Source organism: Thalassophryne amazonica, chromosome 1, assembly GCF_902500255.1.
Source record: "Thalassophryne amazonica chromosome 1, fThaAma1.1, whole genome shotgun sequence".
Lineage (NCBI taxonomy): Eukaryota > Metazoa > Chordata > Actinopteri > Batrachoidiformes > Batrachoididae > Thalassophryne > Thalassophryne amazonica.
Window position 1 is genome coordinate 61,277,885 of NC_047103.1, and position 18,349 is coordinate 61,296,233.

Below are 18,349 nucleotides of genomic sequence, written 5' to 3' on the forward strand. Positions count from 1 at the left end.
AAATAAATAAGAATAAAAATAATAGTAATAATAAAAACAAGCTCACAGTTGTTAAATGTTAAACGTCATTCTTTTTAGAGGGTGCAGAAGGATGAGATGATAGTGACTATGGTATACTCCATCAAATGGTGGTTGTAGTGCCTTTTTCAGCCATGTTGGAAAAGCCTTTGTGGGTACATTTTTGAGACTACCCACTCTCAGGCTACACAGCCTGTCATCACAATTTCATACAATTCAGCTGATTGGAACCCCAGTTGCAATTGAGTGGAAGAGTGTCCCCAAGCAAAACATTGAAAGGGATGTAAAGTACTCAGCTTTGGGACATATTGCCCAACACAGGGACATGGGAAATAATATAGAGAAAGAAGACCTGCATAACTAAAAAAAAAAAAAAAAAAAACCCACACAGCTGAAGTGGTGTGACAGAGATAAAGACAGAATAACCTTTATGTCAATGGATAAAAATTGAGATTTATTTGATCAGTGGAAAATCAGAGAAATCAGTTTGGGGGTGGGTTGGTACGTATGTAATGGGGAGGTGATGGTCTGAGGTTAAAGTGGTGGGCTTCAGACCAGAGCATCTTTGGCTGAAATCACTGTCAGCCCAGAAAAATCACTGAAAGCCCTTAGGCAAGGCCCTTAATCGCCAAGTTTATCCTGGCATGCAGTTGAGAGCACCTTACAAAGCAGCACGCTAACCTCGGTGTGCATAAATGGGTGAATGTGAGGCGCCGTTATAAAGAGCTTTGAATGTTTGCTTCAGATGGATATGCAGTCCATTTACCATTTCATTTATTTATAATTGTCATTTAAAAAATATTGTGTCACTTATTTTTGTTGTGATAGAAATATTTGGACTTTAAAAACCAGATTTTCTGATGACTGTCATTTGTTGATGTATATTGGTTTATAATAGTTTCTTCTTCATGCCCCTTTTATTCACAATGATGTGAAAGTAGAGTTGTCTCAATGGCATTAACAAGCAAAAATAATGTACTGTATGTGTTTTTATGTATTTTTTTCGAAAAAAAATCAAAACAACACTCCAAACAACAAACAACAACAACAACAAAAAAAACAACTCCCCCTCCCCAATAAAACAAAACAAACAAAAAAAAACCCCATTCCGTTCTAAATAAACGTGATATTTTGACAGAATTCTGGGGTGCCTAGCACACTTCTTTTTATGACTTAACCAATTTAACAACGAACAAAATAAAATAACACAAACTGTTCATGTAGTTTTACACACAAGATTTTCAAATTCAATATTTTAAGGCAGCTTATAGTGAAGTATAATCATGCAGCGCCATCTGCCGATGAAGGACCAAAAGAGCAGCCAAAGCTCACACAGCCACTTTCCCTCAGAATGTACTGAGTGATAGTTTTATGGCCCAATAATAACACGTCTTTATTACTTTTCCTTTGGAAACCTTCAGTCCGACGACATAAACACGCCTGCGTTCACACTTTGTGCTTCTGAAATCAGAAACTGCTTGAAAATACGGAATAAATGGTTCATCGCACAACAAGGGCTGCGTAAAATCGTTGGGAGGATACTTCAAAAATTCGAAAGCTTTCTCACAATCAAAGATAACATTCGCCCTTCCGCAACTTCCATCAGAAAGCGGACTACAAATCCCACAAAGCATTACGCGCATAAATTGCCGCCTGGTTCGACAACAGATATCGCATGCTGCATTGTGTGTCTGTTGCCATGGGGAGCAGGGACGCGCTCGTTATCGCTACCTCTGTGAAATTTATCTGAAGAAACTTCGTGCTATCAGCGGACCCAGACAACCGTCGAGAAAAGAGAGTCCCCCCGAGGACATGGTGAGTTTAGGAAAGTAAAAACAAGAGGCAAAAGAGAGGAACAGGCCTGTTTTTTAAGTCTGGTTGTCTTCTCTGGCAGACTTTAATCACTGTATTATTTCAGCTCGTCCTATGTTACTGTATGTTTTATTGGTCGGGTTTGTGTAAATTACGCTTACAACATTAAAAGCTACACAAGCTGTTTGTATGAAAAATTACTCGCAATCGTGTGCGTGTGTGTGCGCGTGCGTGTGTGCACACCTATACATGCCTACATGCATATTTAGGGCTGCTGCGGTTATTTTCATTATCATTACTAATTAGTTGCTAGGTCCATAAAATGTCAGAAAACGGTGAAAAATGTCAGCTTTCCACACCTGAAGAAGATGCCTTAAAATGTATTATTTTGTCCACAACCTAGAGCTGTTCAGTGGGTAAAGGATTTAGATAATAAAAAATGCTCAAAATAATTACTCAATTATCAGAATAGTTATTGATTAATTTAAGTTGATTAATAATCAGTTAATCTGTATATATTATACATGTGAGTTTTAAATGTATGACCTTGAAAAGCTTTCTAATGTCATGTGGCCTACATGTTAATTCCTTTTAAATCCCTCTACAGCAGTCTGTCATGTGCGCTGAGTTCAAGTAGCAGCCTGCTGATGGCCTCAACACTCACAGCAGAGTGAAGTGAGAATGAAGCGAAACATTTCTGGGTCAGAATGAAAAGATAAATATTTAGACTACTACATAAAGTAAACAAACAAATTTGTGTGTGTATGTATGTATATATAATATACATACACATTTGCATTTTGCATCACCACTCTTGGCTTCATAGTGGAGTACAGCAGAGAAGGATTTTCTTTCACCAAAACAGATCAAATCCAGGCTTGCATCTCAGATGTACCTTCTGGCAATTTGTAGCTAAACTTTCAGGTCTTCTTTTTAAGAAAATCTTCCTATATACCACTTCATCATGAAGATGGATAACTGGTGACACAAAATGCAAAGCTTGCACTGTGCATAATTTCTCCAGTCACAGCCACGTAAGCCTATAACTTCTTCTGGGTTGTCTGGGTGTCTTGGTGGCTTTCCTCACTCTTCTACTTCTTGCACAGTCACTCAGTTTCTGAGAACTGTCTACTCCATGCAGATTTACCATACAGTGCCATATTGTTTGTATTTCTTCATAATTGATGTAATTAAAGTCCAAAACACATTCAGTGGCAGCATCAGAGAGCCTCGTCCACAACTACCACAGAAGACTCCAAGCTGTCATTGATGTTAAAGGGGGCAATACACAGTATTAAGAACAGGGATATGTAAACTTTTGATCAGGGTCATTTGGGTAGTTTCTTTTGTCATTATTATTTGAAAAGCGTAAACACTGTTGTTTGCCAATAAATGGCTTCACCCAACCACTAACCATGAGTAAAAAAAAAGGTTTTGTGTTATTGTTCATATTCTCTTAAGAATGGCCAAAAAATAAAATAAAATAAAATAAAAAAATCTGCCAGGGTATGTAAACTTTTGAGCACAACTGTACATACATACACATTTTGTCCATTTTTGTCCTTTTCTCATTCATTAAATGTATTTCAGGTAATTTTATTAATTTAATTTCAGGTGGGCTTTAAAGCAACTTTATTCAAAAAAGGGGGTGGGCTGATACTTTGCCCTGGGCTCTCCAATGGGCAAACGCTATATCATCTCATTCAGGCCCTGTCCACAGGTTTATGTGTATCCATAAAAGTTTTGTGTTGTATTGTCTTTTCATCCACATAGTGCTGGCGTTTTCTGTGGATGAAAGTGGGTCCCAGAGTGGATAAATCTGAAAGTGCCAGATTTGATTTCCGTGTTGACAGCCTATACCGACCTTTTATGAAACAATGTTGTCATAGACCCGCTTCTCTAACCTTAGCTGCTCATAATGCATGACTTGTTGTTAACAGTGTACGAGGTCTATTAGAAAAGTATCCGACCTTAATATTTTTTCAAAAACCATATGGATTTGAATCACGTGTGATTACATCAGACATGCTTGAACCCTCGTGGGCATGCAAGAGTTTTTTCACGCCTGTTGGTTACGTCATTCGCCTGTGGGCAGTCTTTGAGTGAGGAGTCGCCCACCCTCTCGTCGTTTTTTCATTGTTTAGGAATGGCTCAGAGACTGCTGCTTTGTTTGATCAAAATTTTTTCAAAACTGTAAGGCACAACTGAGTGGACACCATTCGATAAATTCAGCTGGTTTTCGGTAAAAATTTTAACGGCTGATGAGAGATTTTGGTCTGGTAGTGTCGCTGTAAGGATGGCCCATGGCGCCTGACGGTGATCTGCGCTTCGAGGCGGCAGCGTCTCGCCGTTTCAAGTTGAAAACTTCCACATTTCAGGCTCTGTTGACCCAGGAAGTCGTCAGAGAACAGAGAACTTTCAGAAGAAGTCGGCATGAGGAGTTTATTCGGACATTCCATTGTTAACGGACATTTTGTAATGAAAGAACGTGCGGGCAGAGTCGCATGTCGGGCCGGACCTGACCGCGGGGGGTCGCGACAGGAAAAAAACCTCCGTTGGAAACCTTAACGGGCAAGTTGGAACATGCCCAAGCTGTTAAACAATTTCTCAGTTACTCACTTGTTGAAAGCCATCAAAAGCCGCCTGAATTTTACAAATGGTTTTCAACACGGAGGTGTTTTTCCTGTCGCGGCGCACACAGATTTGCCGAGTCGTCACGGAAACGACTCGGCGAATTTGCGCGCACGTCTTTCATTAAAAAATGTCCTTAAACAGTGGAATGTCCGCATAAAGTCCTCATGCCGGCCTCTTCTGAATCTTCTCTGTTTTCTCACAACGTCCTGGGTGAATTAAGCCTTAAATTAGGATGTTTTCAGGTCGAAACAGGCCGACGACGGTGCCTGGAAGCGCTGCAGGACGTCCCGCTCTGTGGGAAGTCCTTACACCGACAGAAACAACTTAAAACTTAAACTTTTCACCGAAAACCAGCTTAATTTCTCGAATAGTATCCACTCGGATATTCCTCACAGGTCCAGAAAAAAATTTGATAAATCAACGCACGCCATCTGGAGCAGCGTGTGAAACAAAGGAATTCAGCTGAGAGGGTGGAACCACATCTCACTCAAGGCCTGCCTACAGGGAAATTACGTCACCGACGCGTGAAAAAACGCACGCATGCACACGAGGGTTCAAGCATGATTGGTGGAATCGCACGTCATTCAAATCCATATAGTTAAAAAAAATAAAAGGGTCGGTTTGTTGTCTAATAGACCTCGTATTTTAACTGTTTTTTTTTTTTTTTTTTTTTGCCTTGGTGGATCATAAGGTTGCTGCAGAGATGATAGCGTTGAACAATGATCATAAATAAAGGGACCATTGTGACACGAATACAAAAATTACAGAAAAGACTTTCAATTTAAAAAAAATTTTTTTGTTTGTTTTTTTTTTCTTGTTAGTGGTGGGAGAAAACCTGGCGTTTTTTCTGGCTCTGGAAACTTCTTTAAAAATGCTGCATTTACTCACAAGTAATTTTCATGTTCAAAAATGTATGCATTTCCAGACATCAGCTTCCAAAACAAGGGCATCATGTGGATAACAGTTTTCAGCAGGCTCTGATGATGAATCTGGCTGAAAGCATGCAACGGGTTAGATTAAAATACTTTTTTTTTTCACTGTGTGTGTTGCTTTGTAAAGTTGTAGTTTCTGATGCTACATTGATTAGCTTCTTATACCAGTTATGCACATGCTCCACATCTTCTCTATTTTTTGTGGAAGCATTACCGTGCTATTTACAGGCCTGGCATATATACTACAGCATTATCAGGTGGGGTAAGCACTTTTGTGTGGACGCAGATATTTCTTGAAATGGTGCCGTGTTTATGGAACACTTTTTGAAAATGACAAAGAAAAAGAATGTATGGGGAAAGTTTCATTTCCATGTGGACAAGGCCCCAGATAATCATAGTGCTTTACAATACTGCCTCACGTTCACCTATTCACACACACCGATGTCAGGGTGCTGCCATGCAAGGTGCTTAGCTGCACAATGAAAGCAATTTTAAGGGACTCTAGTGATTTTTGTGTTGCAAACCTGCCTCTGTAACCATTCTCTATTACTTAATTGTTTGTACTCATCTTGTAAGAGATCTTTTTCTTCTAATTTTTTAATTTAATTCAGCAAAACAGTCCAGTCACTGTGGTCTATGGCATCACTCAAATCCTCTTGTTCGACAAGGAACTTGGGGAAGATAGTAAATGCTGGTAAGCATGATGGTGATGTAACATCCTATTTGAATCCCTGTTGGCCTAATCTGCCAAGAGCTGGCTGTGTCATCTCTCTTGGGTGACCATGTTGGAGCCTCCGACTAGAATGACAAACACCTAATCCTCTTCACGGGGAAAAAACAACCAAAAAAAAAAACAAGACAGGATCCTGGCGTTTCTTTGTTCTCATGTCTCTTAATGCTCTCCTTTTGGGACATTTTCAGGAGTTCCTGGGACAGATAGCTGCAGTCAGTGGTGTTATTGGTGTCTTTGTAGGTGTTACATGTTTCTGCTGCTGATTATTTTTATTTCTTTGCTGTCACTGAAGGTTTACAAGGATGCCATGCCAACCAGGATACAACATTTGCAACAATGGTCCAGTTGCTGAAAATTGGATATTTGAACTTCAGGATTCTGTGAACTCCATGGAAGCTTGACCAACTTAAAATACTTCTTTGTGGAGAGGAAAGGCTCAGGTTTCTTCAAGAAGATCGGAAGCAGAAATAAATCTTCTGACCAAGACATCAGGAACCCGAACACCTACAGTCAACTAGTCAGCAGTGTGTTTTGAGATTTAGTTTCATACACGATTACATTTAGTAAGCTGATGAAACCATCTTGAGAGATAATGAATCGCTACACCACCCTGAAGCAGCTGGGTGATGGCACCTATGGCAGTGTCCTGATGGGAAGAAACATTGAGTCTGGAGAACTCGTGGCTATCAAGAGGTGAGGACATTTAATCTTTTGCAAATAGATGTGCTTAAACCTTTCAGAAACAGGAAATTAATTCAAGGGGCAATCCTTGTTACACACATAAACAAAAAACAAAAATGGCACCCTGGCAGTGGAGTACAAAACACTTTTTGAGCCTGATAACATTGAATTTGACTGAAATGAGTGATTCTAAATTAAGTAGCACAAGATGCCCATTAGAGAGACATAAAAAAGGCTAGTTTTGATCAACTGACAAAGATGTGTGCAGCCAGGCAGCATATACCTTTGCCATAAACGAACAATGCTCAAATTCTAATATATAATAATTTTTCAACATTACATATGATTGTATAATACTGTATATTTGTTGCTGTTGTCTCTATTGTTGCTCTGTTCTTTATTTGGGGAGGTGATGCTCTCATGGTTAAGCAGTAAGCTTGAGACCAGAGGATCCTTGGTTTAAACCTCCGCCGGACCAGAAAATCACTAAAGCCCCTTTCACAACGGGCCCACTTCGAGTTGCTTCCTGTGGCGTCATGACGACGCAGGAATGCCTGTGTCAGGTGCAAGCAGCAGGGGGCAGAGAGGAGGTGAGAACACAGCCTGCAGGTTCTCTGCACAGAGAAATCAGAATGCACAGATTGGCTGCAGCCAGACTGTGCATTCTGATTTCTCTTCTAGTTTAAATTTGTTGTTGTGCTGAGCTGCAGGGCTGCACTCTGAGTTCTGTTATAGTTTATCTTTTCTCCTTTGACCGCGAGATGCACGAACGAACCGTCCGTGAGCAAATGTGGAGATGTCTGGAGTTATCCTTGATGTGGATGTAATGGAGGCCAGCAGGTGTCGCTGTGCAGATGTAGTTAGTAAACCTCAATCTCAACAGCTCAAAAGGATTCTCTGGTCACAAGGCCAGAGCCCTGGGTTTTAGCCTTCTGGTTAGAGAGTCGGACTCCCATGCCGGAGATCGTGAGTTTGCGTCCCGAGGGGAGCGAATGGGCGGAGTCATAACAACACAGTGCAGAGTGCAGCTGCTACAATGGTGCTGTGACCCGGATGGGAGTGAGTTTAGGGGGGTGAGTGTAACGGAGGCCAGCAGGTGTCGCTGTGCAGATGTAGTTGGTAAACCTCACTCTCAACAGCTCAAAAGGTTTCTCTGGTCACAAGGCCAGAGCCCTAGGTTTTAGCCTTCTGGTTAGAGAGTCCGACTCCCATGCCAGAGATCGTGAGTTTGCGTCCTGAGGGGAGCGAATGGGAGGAGTCATAACAACACAATGCAGAGTGCAGCCGCTGCATGGACATGTCCTGTCTCTGGCAATCAGTGTGTGAGCAGGACTTATGTCTTTTTGTGTCCTTTTTTTTAACACAGTGATGAGAGAGTTTGAGGGGAGAACAAGGAACTAACTGCCTGCAGCCAGACAGTTTTTTTAATTTCTCACATGTGTGCGCGCGAACGAATCGTCCATGAGTGGACTGGAGATGTCCGGACTTTTTACTGGATGTGGACATATCCTGTCTCTGGCAATCAGTCAGTGAACAGGACTCTTATGGACTTTATTTAAACACTTTTGTGAGAGAAGCGCGAGGAGCTGCAGCAGCTGCTGCAATTAGCACTTTTTTCTTTCTTTCATTTCTTTCTTTTTTTCTTTCTTTTTTCTGTGCTCTTTTTGAGTGTGTAGTTTTACTGCATTGTGTACATGGTATAAAAACAATCCTGCGTGATTTATACTGCAGGAACAATGGAACACGGCAGAAATCATAAATTGGCGTCAGGTAATGTTGTCTTGTGAGGGTGTAGCTTCCAGTCACGTCGAGTACCGTCACGTTGCTCTGATTTGCGCTGAAACCAATTAATTTCTAGCTGTGTCGAGCACAGGATGCAAAAAAAAATTAAACATGTTTAATTTTTGGTGTCCGATTTGCTTCGTTCTTTGCGCCCCTCGCTGTGTTGTGGCATTGAGCTGCATCATCTCGGCACTGGTTGCTTCCACGTAGCGTCGTCATGACACTGCACGATGCAACTCGAAGCGGCCTCAGTGTGAAAGGGGCTTAAGGGTTCTTGGGCAGGGTCCTTAATCCCCCATTTGCTCCTGGTATGCAGTTGAGTGCCTTGCATGGCAATTGAGCAGTGCAGTCTCGTTTGAGGGTGAGTGCTAAAGGGGTAAAATATGACGGATATGACAAATTTTTCTACATCTGGGGACAGCCCTCGTCTGTCCTCAGCAGAAACATGGAGCTTTCTCTGAGTTTTTGGGGAAATTACATGGCAAAAAAAGTGAAAATGCAAAGAAAAAGTGACGATGCGGTGGAAAGTGGACATATGTTGCGGTTTGTTTATGACCCAGAGCTCAAACGTGTCGAGGCGGTTGTGCAGGTAAGAGAACGCAACTACTCTGGCTAGGTGTGTAGGCTAACACTTATTGACACAACCTCTCCCATTTGCCTTGTCTTCCCTTCTCCACTGGGAACCAAAAAAACTGCACTTTTTGTGACTGCTTCGGTGATTACAGCCGGAAACAAAACGGTACAATATTTTTCCATTCGAAGTAATGCCGTTTGTGGGAGAGACTTATACCCGGGTGGAGTGTGGGAGTGACAGAACAAACCATTCGGAGGATGAGGATTTCAACGGAAACCATTTTAAACTGGCACGTCTGCTAGGTGGCAGCGTGTATGCGTTTAAGTTTAACGAGCTGGGCCGAATGGTTTGTGCTGACACTCCGCCTGAGGATTAGTCTCTGCCATGCTGGTGCAGCCTGTTCCCAGATGTGGTCAAATCCCATGATATCACTTAGGGCAGGCACTGACATTAAGCTTTTTAGTGCACCTCCACAGGACAAGTAACCCTGGCAGTTTACTTGTCCTATAGGAAAAGCTGGTTGTCCAGACGACCCGTGAGTGAGATTCAAATTAAATATTTATCACATATACTTTGCTCTGACTTGTCACTGAATAAAAACCTGTCATACTTCTTTTGTTTGTAAGTACTTTAACTTTAATATTCCAACATAAGAATTTTAGCTGAAATAGAAAAGTCATTACATTTCAACATTTTCTGGGACTGAGATTCAGATTAAATATTTATCACATCTACTTTGCTGTGATATATCACTTCATGGAAAAGTTAATACTGTCATTCTTCTCACCCTGTTCAACTGTGAAAATTAAGCTTATTTATTATTGTTTACAATGACTGCATGTTTGATTAATTAGGAGATAACTTCTGTGGAAGTACTGAAATTACATATTTTCATCAATTGCTTCTCTCCTGTGTGGGGTAACATTCAATTTCCAAAAAATACATTTTATTACATATTGCATGCATAGCCTGTAGCCTTTTAATCTGTTAACCAAGACATAGCTCATAATGTTTCTCTCCTGCGATTGTTCATAACTGGGGAAAAAATTAAAATAATTGGTACATGCCAGTATGCATCTGCTTCTCTCCTGTGTGTTTTCTGAATTCATCACTGTTCAATGCATGATCATTTGCCAGTATGTATTTTATAAAGCAAATCAAATTCTTTTTTTTTTCAACATTCAAAAATGACTTACTGGTCTGCAATTGAAGGAAAATCGCGACAGACATGGCAGTATATTGTGTTGTCCTCTTCCTTGTGCCCCAGCCACGGATAATCCTGTGTCCAGCTACTCACAAACTTCCTCTCTCTTCCTTTCTCTTCATACCTCTTCTTTGAAGCTTCTACACTTGCAGGGATTGATGCTTTGCATTTGACTGGCGCTTTCCCTGGAATCTGGCCCAGTTTCGTAGGTTTTAGAAAAGACATTCTGTTCAATATATTCTTCAAAAGGCGTGTTAATCAATGCAATGTTCGTTATCTAACGTTTCCCTCCACAGCATCTCACAAGAAGATGCTACGAACTTGGGCTGCCACAAATGACTATTTTGATAGTCGACTAGTCAGTGATTATTTTTGCAATTAGTCGACTAGTAGGATCATACATAATTTCCTAAATTAAGGCCTGTGCCATTTTCTGAGAAAGTTCAGGGGATGAAAAATCAACATTTCCAAATCAGTGACTATTTCTTAGACTTCATTTACATCAATCATTCAGAAATACAAACAGTGTGGTACTTTATAGTAAATCTATCTCAGGTAGGCAGTTCTCAAAAACTAAATGTCCATGCTGGAAGGAGACAAGTGAGGGAAGCCACCAAGACACTGTTTGTATTTCTGAATGATTTTTTTTGGCTTCTGTGAGTGGAGAAACTGGGAATAGTGCAACATTTTTATTTTTGTCTTCATTTTACATATAGTCCCAACTTTTTCTGATTTGTGATTGTTTCTGTTGCATTTCTGAAATTACAGAACTGCTATAAAGAAAAGTGTGAACATTGTATTGTGTTTTAAAACTTTGTGGTGCAAATGCAAACACCAAACCCGGACATGTGCAGGAAAACCTTTAGTGTGATGAAGTCATCCTTTTTTTTCTCATCAGTCACGCATTGTGCTTAAACACTACATTAAGCTCAAGATTGAATAAATACATACCATTGGAGAATAACAGCTGTTAAAGTTCAGAGTTCTCACTTGCTTTTTGTGATCTGTGCCTCTGAACACCACTGCACAGCTTCTCCACATCAGGGTTTTTTTTTAACCCATGTATGCGTAATTTTTGCTCAGTTCATTTATATATTCTCTTTTTTAAGGATGTTTTAAGGATATTCGACCATTTATTTCATCTCATGACCTCATAAATTCAGTATACGATGCGCACATGGTGTGAACAGGATGGTGCCATCAGGACTGCGCGGGTAGAGAAAGTGGAAAGCGAAGTAAATGCAGCTCCATGGTTTGGTTTTGTGTGTGCGTGTGTTTTTTTTTTTACATGTTCACTCGGGTTAAAATCCTCTCTCTCTGCTCCGCGCTCGCTGTCTCATGTGCGCTGATGGTTTTCAGCAAAATGTAACGTCTCGTGTCTCCGTTCAGGAATCCCCCTCCCTCCCTCGCAGTCTGCAGCAAGTTGACTCCGAGCTCATGCACACACACACACACACACACACACCGACAGCTCCTTCGGCTTGCTGCCTAAAACTATGAATTGAAAGAAAAACAAAGACTTAAATAAAATAAATGACTCGGGAGGGCCACGATCGTGAGGACGGTGGTCATGCCCTGGGACGGCGGGAGGCCCGTGACGAAGTCCAGGCCGATGTGGGACCAGGGGCGATGAGGCACAGGTAGCGGCTGGAGGAGTCCCTGTGCCCGTTGATGGTCAGCTTTTCCCCTGGCGCAGGTGGTACAGGCCTGGACATACTCCTGGACGTCGGCTTCCATAGACGCCCACCAGAAGCGCTGCCGGACCACTGCCAAGGTTCTTCGCACCCCTGGGTGACAGGAGAGCTTGGAACCGTGACAGAAGTCCAGGACTGCAGCTCTGGCTTCTGGTGGGACGTACAACTTGTCTTTCGGGCCAGTTCCCGGGTCCGGGTTCTGTGCCAGGGCCTCCCGGACGGTCTTCTCCACGTCCCAGGTGAGGGTGGCCATAACAGTGGACTCGGGGATGATGGATTCCATTGGATGTGACAGCTCGGTTTTGACTTCCTCTTCGTGAACCCGGGACAAGGCGTCAGATCTTTGGTTCTTGGTCCCGGGGCGGTAGGTGATCTGGAAGTCAAAACGCCCAAAGAACAATGGCCAGCGGGCTTGCCTGGGGTTCAGACGCTCGGTGGTCCGGATGTACTCCAGATTCCGATGGTCCGTGAAAACCGTGAATGGCACCGCAGCTCCCTCCAACAGGTGTCTCCACTCCTCAAGAGCCTCTTTCACCGCAAGGAGTTCTCGATTGCCCACGTCATAGTTTTGCTCAGCCGGGGTCAACCTGCGGGAAAAATAGGCACAGGGGTGGAGGACCTTATCGGACTCCCTGCTCTGGGACAGCACGGCTCCTATCAATAAACTGGCGGTTAGGATCGGGCTGCACCAGAACTGGCGCAGTCGAGAACCGGCGTTTCAACTCCCTAAACGTGACTTCGCACCGATCTGACCAGGTGAAGGGGACTTTGGAGGAGGTCAGGGCTGTCAAGGGACTAACCACCTGACTATAGCCCTTAATGAACCTCCTGTAGAAGTTTGCAAAGCCGAGGAACTGTTGCAGCTTCCTACGGCTTGTTGGTTGGGGCCAGTCTCTCACCGCCGCAACCTTGGCCGGATCAGGGGCGACGGAGTTGGAGGAGATTATGAACCCCAGGAAGGACAAAGAAATGCGGTGGAACTCGCACTTCTCTCCAGCTTTGTGAAAATTTTGGCTCCATGCAGGGGCGTGAACATTGAATCTAACAGGGGCAACAGGTATCGATTGCGAACCGTAATCTCGTTCAGCCCTCTGTAATCAATGCACGGACGGAGTCCGCCGTCTTTCTTGCCCACAAAAAAGAAACCAGCACCCATCGGGGAGGTGGAGTTCCAGATCAGCCCGGCAGCTAACGAGTCGCAGATGTAGGTCTCCATTGATTTGCGCTCTGGACGTGAGAGGTTGTACAGCCTGCTGGACGGGTACTCAACGCCCGGAATCAAATCAATGGCGCAATTGTACGGCCGGTGCGGGGGAAGAGAGAGTGCCAGATCTTTGCTGAAGACGTCAGCAAGATCATGGTACACCTCAGGCACTGCCGTCAGATTGGGGGGGACTTTAACCTCCTTAGCAGTCAAACCGGGTGGAACCGAGGATCCTAAACACTCCTGGTGACAGGTTTTGCTCCACTGAGCCACAACCCCAGACGGCCAATCAATCCGGGGATTGTGTTTAATCATCCATGGGAAGCCCAAAATTACGCGGGAGGTAGAAGGAGTTACATAAAACTCAATCTCCTCCCGATGATTCCCAGACACTACCAGAGTTACTGGTCGTGTCTTGTGTGTGATTAAGGGAAGAAGGGTGCCATCTAGTGCTTGTACCTTCAATGGTGAGGGGAGCACCACCAGAGGGAGCCCTACTTCCCTAGCCCATCTGCTGTCCAGCAGATTCCCTTCTGACCCCGTGTCCACCAGAGCTGGGGCTTGAAGGGTTAAATCCCCACTCAGGATCGTAACTGGGAGACGTGCGGATATGCGTGTGTGTCCCACGTGAATTTCTTGGCCCACCCTTAGCCCAGTTTCTAAGGGCGGGCGTTGGTGTTTAACCGCTTGGGGCAGTTTTTCTGCAGATGCTCACTCGAGCCGCAGATGAAGCACTCCCCGCAGGCCAGTCTCCTCTGTCTGTCCCTCTGGTGGTGGGCCAGCAGTACCTCCTCTTCAGCGGCCCACACAACATGCTGTGACAGACGAGTTCCTTTTGTCTCAGGCCCTGTCCACATCGAGATGGGTTTAGGCGTATCCACAAAAATTTTGTGTTGTATAGGCAATTCTTCCACACGGAAAAAGTGTTTTCAGAGGCCAAAATCGCTGATTTTTGAAAAAAGATCCCAGAGAGGATAAATCTGAAAATGGTGGATTTGCAACTTTGTTTGGACAAGCAATACAGAACTTTTCTGAAACAATGATGTCATAGTCCCACCTCTCTAACCTCAGCCACTCATAACGAAAGACATGTTGTTAACAGTGTAATTTAACATATATATTTTTTTGTCTCAATGGATACTTAATGGGATTTATTTTCATTGCTAGCAGAATGCGAGAACGAAGGATGGCTGTGGTGAATGCTGATCGTGAATAAAGGGACCGTGACACAAATATAATAATTGCAAATCATTGGGGATTGTATTGTGGTCATCATTGTCCATATGAGGAGGTGTTTCATGTCTGAGGGTACTTTGAATATCATCCAAAAGAGTTGCTGGGCAAAGATTGGTGGAAATGCGAGGCTGTATAGGGTGCTGAGAAAGCAAACTGCGCTTGCCCTGAGTTGACAAAGAGGCATTTGTTTGAAGATTCTGTGATCAGGTGACTCACCAGTTGTGGTTTTGTGACCCTCGATTGGGCCTACTTACAGAGGAATCAAAGCACTCTGTTCCTCCAAATCTGCACCATGTCTCACTGCAGTCATGGAGGTGAAAGAGCAGTCCCAGCATAAGTATCTGCTGTACTGCCCTGTTGGGCCAGCTATTTTGATTTTGTTGTTAAAGGCTGTTTGTCCCACTTGGATGTTAGAGAGCTTCAGTGCTAGGGTTCTTGCACATGATTTTAGAATCAACTATGAAACACCAAATGTTAGTGAAATTGCAGAGGAAGTGAAAGAACTGAGGTTAGGAAAAGCTCTTGGGATCTGTGACAATGGAGCTGAAGCCCTCCAGGCAGGTAGAGATGCTGTTGCCCTGGCATAGCATACAATCTTTATTTCAGTCTGAGAGGCAGATATCATCCCTATGGACTGGAAGAAGGAACTTGTCCCACTCCTGAAAGGGAATGGTGATCATCTGGATTTCAGCAGGGGCATAACGTTAGCCTCTGTGCTGGGGGAGGTGCTTGTAAGGATTATTGTTAACATAATTCAGTCCCAGTTACTTGCCATTGAACAACTGGAGCAATCCCACCCAAGAAGTCATCCATTGACCACAACCTAGCTCTGCAGGTACTTATTGAACACAAACCTGAATATCAACAGTATATTTGCAGCCTCTGTTAATTTTCACAAAGTGTTTGACTCTATTGTCTGGGCTACTGTCTGGGACATCCCGAAAATTTGTGGGATCCACAACAACTAATATTGAGAACCTCAGAAGGGATTTATTGCGCCAAAATTGGTGTGAAATTTATTGTGATGATGTTGATGACTCATATGAATCATTTATTTCTATTGTATCTAATCTGTATGATAAACATTGTCCGTGGGTGCCTAAAATTGGAGTTACGCAAAGGACTGATAAACCTTGGATAACAAAGGGACTCCTGAATGCATGTAAAAAGAAAAATTTATTGTATAAGCAGTTTTTAAAATTTAGAACCAGTGAAGCCGATAGGAAATATAAGACATATAAAAATAAATTAACAAACATTATGCGATTGTGTAAGAAGCAGTATTACTGCGATTTGTTGGAGAAAAATAAAACTAACATATAAAAATAAATTAACAAACATTATGCGATTGTGTAAGAAGCAGTATTACTGCGATTTGTTGGAGAAAAATAAAACTAACATTAGGGGAACCTGGAAGCTCTTTGGCGAAATCATTAAAAAGAAAAAAGTTGTTAAAGATTATCCATCTTACTTTTATATAGACTCTGATAAAATTGTAAAAGGAAATAAAATTATTGCTGATTATTTTAATGATTATTTTGTTAATGTTGGTAAAAAATTTATCAAATTCAATTGTAACCACGGCAAAGTGTTCTATGGACAGCTGTAAATTAATTAATAAAATTCAGGATTCAATGTTTATTAGAGAAATGTATGAAAAAGACATTTTTAACATAATTCATAAAATTAAGGGGAAAAAATCCACTGACATTGATAGCTTTGATATGGTTTTGATTAAGAACATTATTGACTGTATTATTAAACCCTTAACATATATTTGTAACCTGTCACTTATGACTGGGAAATTTCCCTCCAGAATGAAAATTGCTAAGGTGATACCATTGTTTAAATCTGGCGATAAACATGTTTTTTCAAATTATAGGCCAATCTCTTTGTTACCACAGTTTTCTAAAATTCTGGAAAAAATATTTGTAAAGAGGTTGAATGACTTTATAGAAAAACATCATATACTTAATGAACAGCAGTATGGTTTCAGAAAAAATCAAACAACTTCTTTGGCTTTAATAGATTTTGTGGAACAAGTTACAAATGCAATAAAGAAGCAATACACTGTTGGGGTTTTTTTTGATCTACAGAAAGCATTTGATACAATTGATCATACCGTATTATTTAAAAAATTACATATGTATGGTATTAGAGGACTGGCCTTTAACTGGATAGCTAGTTATTTACATAATAGATAACAGTGTGTTCACCTTGGTGGGATAAAATAGGAAATTTTGAGGATTACATGTGGAGTGCCCCAGGGGTCAGTTCTCGGGCCATTATTGTTTTTGCTGTATATTAATGCTATAGGTTTGGTTTCTAAGTCTTTGAGTTGTATTTTGTTTGCTGATGATACAACTGTGATTGGTAGTGGAGATAATTTGGCACAGCTCTTGGACTTGGTGGAGAGGGAACTGCAAACATTTAAATACTGGTTTGACTCTAATAAATTATCACTTCATTTCGGTAAAACTAAGTGCATTATATTTGGAAATAAGCCTAGAAATTTAAGCAGTAAATTATTGTTGAATGGTATTGAAATTGTATCTCAAACTAAATTTCTTGGAGTTTTTGTTGATGACAAGCTTAGTTGGAAAACTCATATAAAACATATTGAGTCTAAAATATCAAAAGTTATTGCTATCTTATACAAAGTACAATACTTTCTCCCCCAACATCTGTTGGTTTCATTGTATCACTCTTTACTTGTTCCTTATATGACTTACTGCATTGAAGTTTGGGGAAATACATATAAAACAAATACTAATCCAATATTTCTGTTACAAAAAAAAAGCTATAAGAGTGATAAGTAAAAAACCATATCGTGAACCAACAAATTTACTGTTTGTTCGTCTTCAGTTTTTGAAATTTTATGACTTGGTTGATTATTTTACAATACAGATAATGTATAAAGTTAAAAATGGACTCTTGCCTCGTCATGTCCAGGAGCTGTTTAAAATGAGAGTCCAGTTATAATTTGCGTGGAACTTTGTTGTTTGAAAGAAGAAAGATTCGAACTACTGCTAAAAGTCATTGCATTTCTGTAAAGGGTGTTAGAGTGTGGAATGACTGTTTAGATTGTATTAAAGTATCCAGTACATTGACTTGTTTTAAAAGACTGTATAAAAATAACACATTAACTTGTTATAGTTTGCGTATTTAAGTAAATTGACTGTGTGGCTATTTTTTTATTTTATTTTATTTTATTTTTTTTGTCTGTTGTGGTGAAGAGAGAGCTGAGTAGGGGGGCAAAGCTCTTGATTTACCGATCGATCTACGTTCCGATCCTCACCTATGGTCATGAGATTTGTCTCATGACCGAAAGAACGAGATCGCGAGTACAAGCGGCCGAGATGAGTTTCCTCTGCAGGGTCGCTGGGCGCTCCCTTAGAGATAGGTTGAGGAACTCGGTCACTCGGAGTCGAGCCGCTGCTCCTCCACGTCGAAAGGAGTCAGTTGAGGTGGCTCGGGCATCTTTTCCGGATGCCCCCTGGACGCCTCGCTGGAGAGGTGTTCTGGGCACGTCCCATTGGGAGGAGGCCCCGGGGAAGACCCAGGACATGCTGGAGGGCCTATATCTCTCGGCTGGCTTGGGAACGCCTTGGGGTTCCCCCGGAGGAGCTGGGGGGGAGGTGTGTGTGGATCGTGAGGTTGCTTGAGCTGCTGCCCCCGCGACCCGACTCCGGATAAAGTGGAAGAAAATGGATGGATGGATGGATGGATGTCTGTTGTATTAATTTGTATGTTTCACTGCTGACTGGTAATTGTTTTTTTTGTTTATTTTGGATGTACACAGAAACTGATGTACGGGGTAGGCGTTTATAAGCTTTTGCTTCTGC

The 18,349-nt window shown here is 42.0% G+C and overlaps 1 protein-coding gene across 1 annotated transcript in view; it reads left to right on the top strand.

Annotated features, from left to right (window-relative positions):
• Window positions 1–6,428: 6,428 nt before the first annotated feature.
• The window catches only part of LOC117506375 (serine/threonine-protein kinase MAK-like), a 53,489-nt gene continuing 41,568 nt past the window's right edge, over window positions 6,429–18,349 (top strand). Inside the window, 1 exon segment of the mRNA XM_034165912.1 lies at window positions 6,429–6,822. Within this exon segment, the coding sequence (XP_034021803.1) occupies window positions 6,722–6,822 (101 nt within the window). The 5' untranslated portion in view covers window positions 6,429–6,721.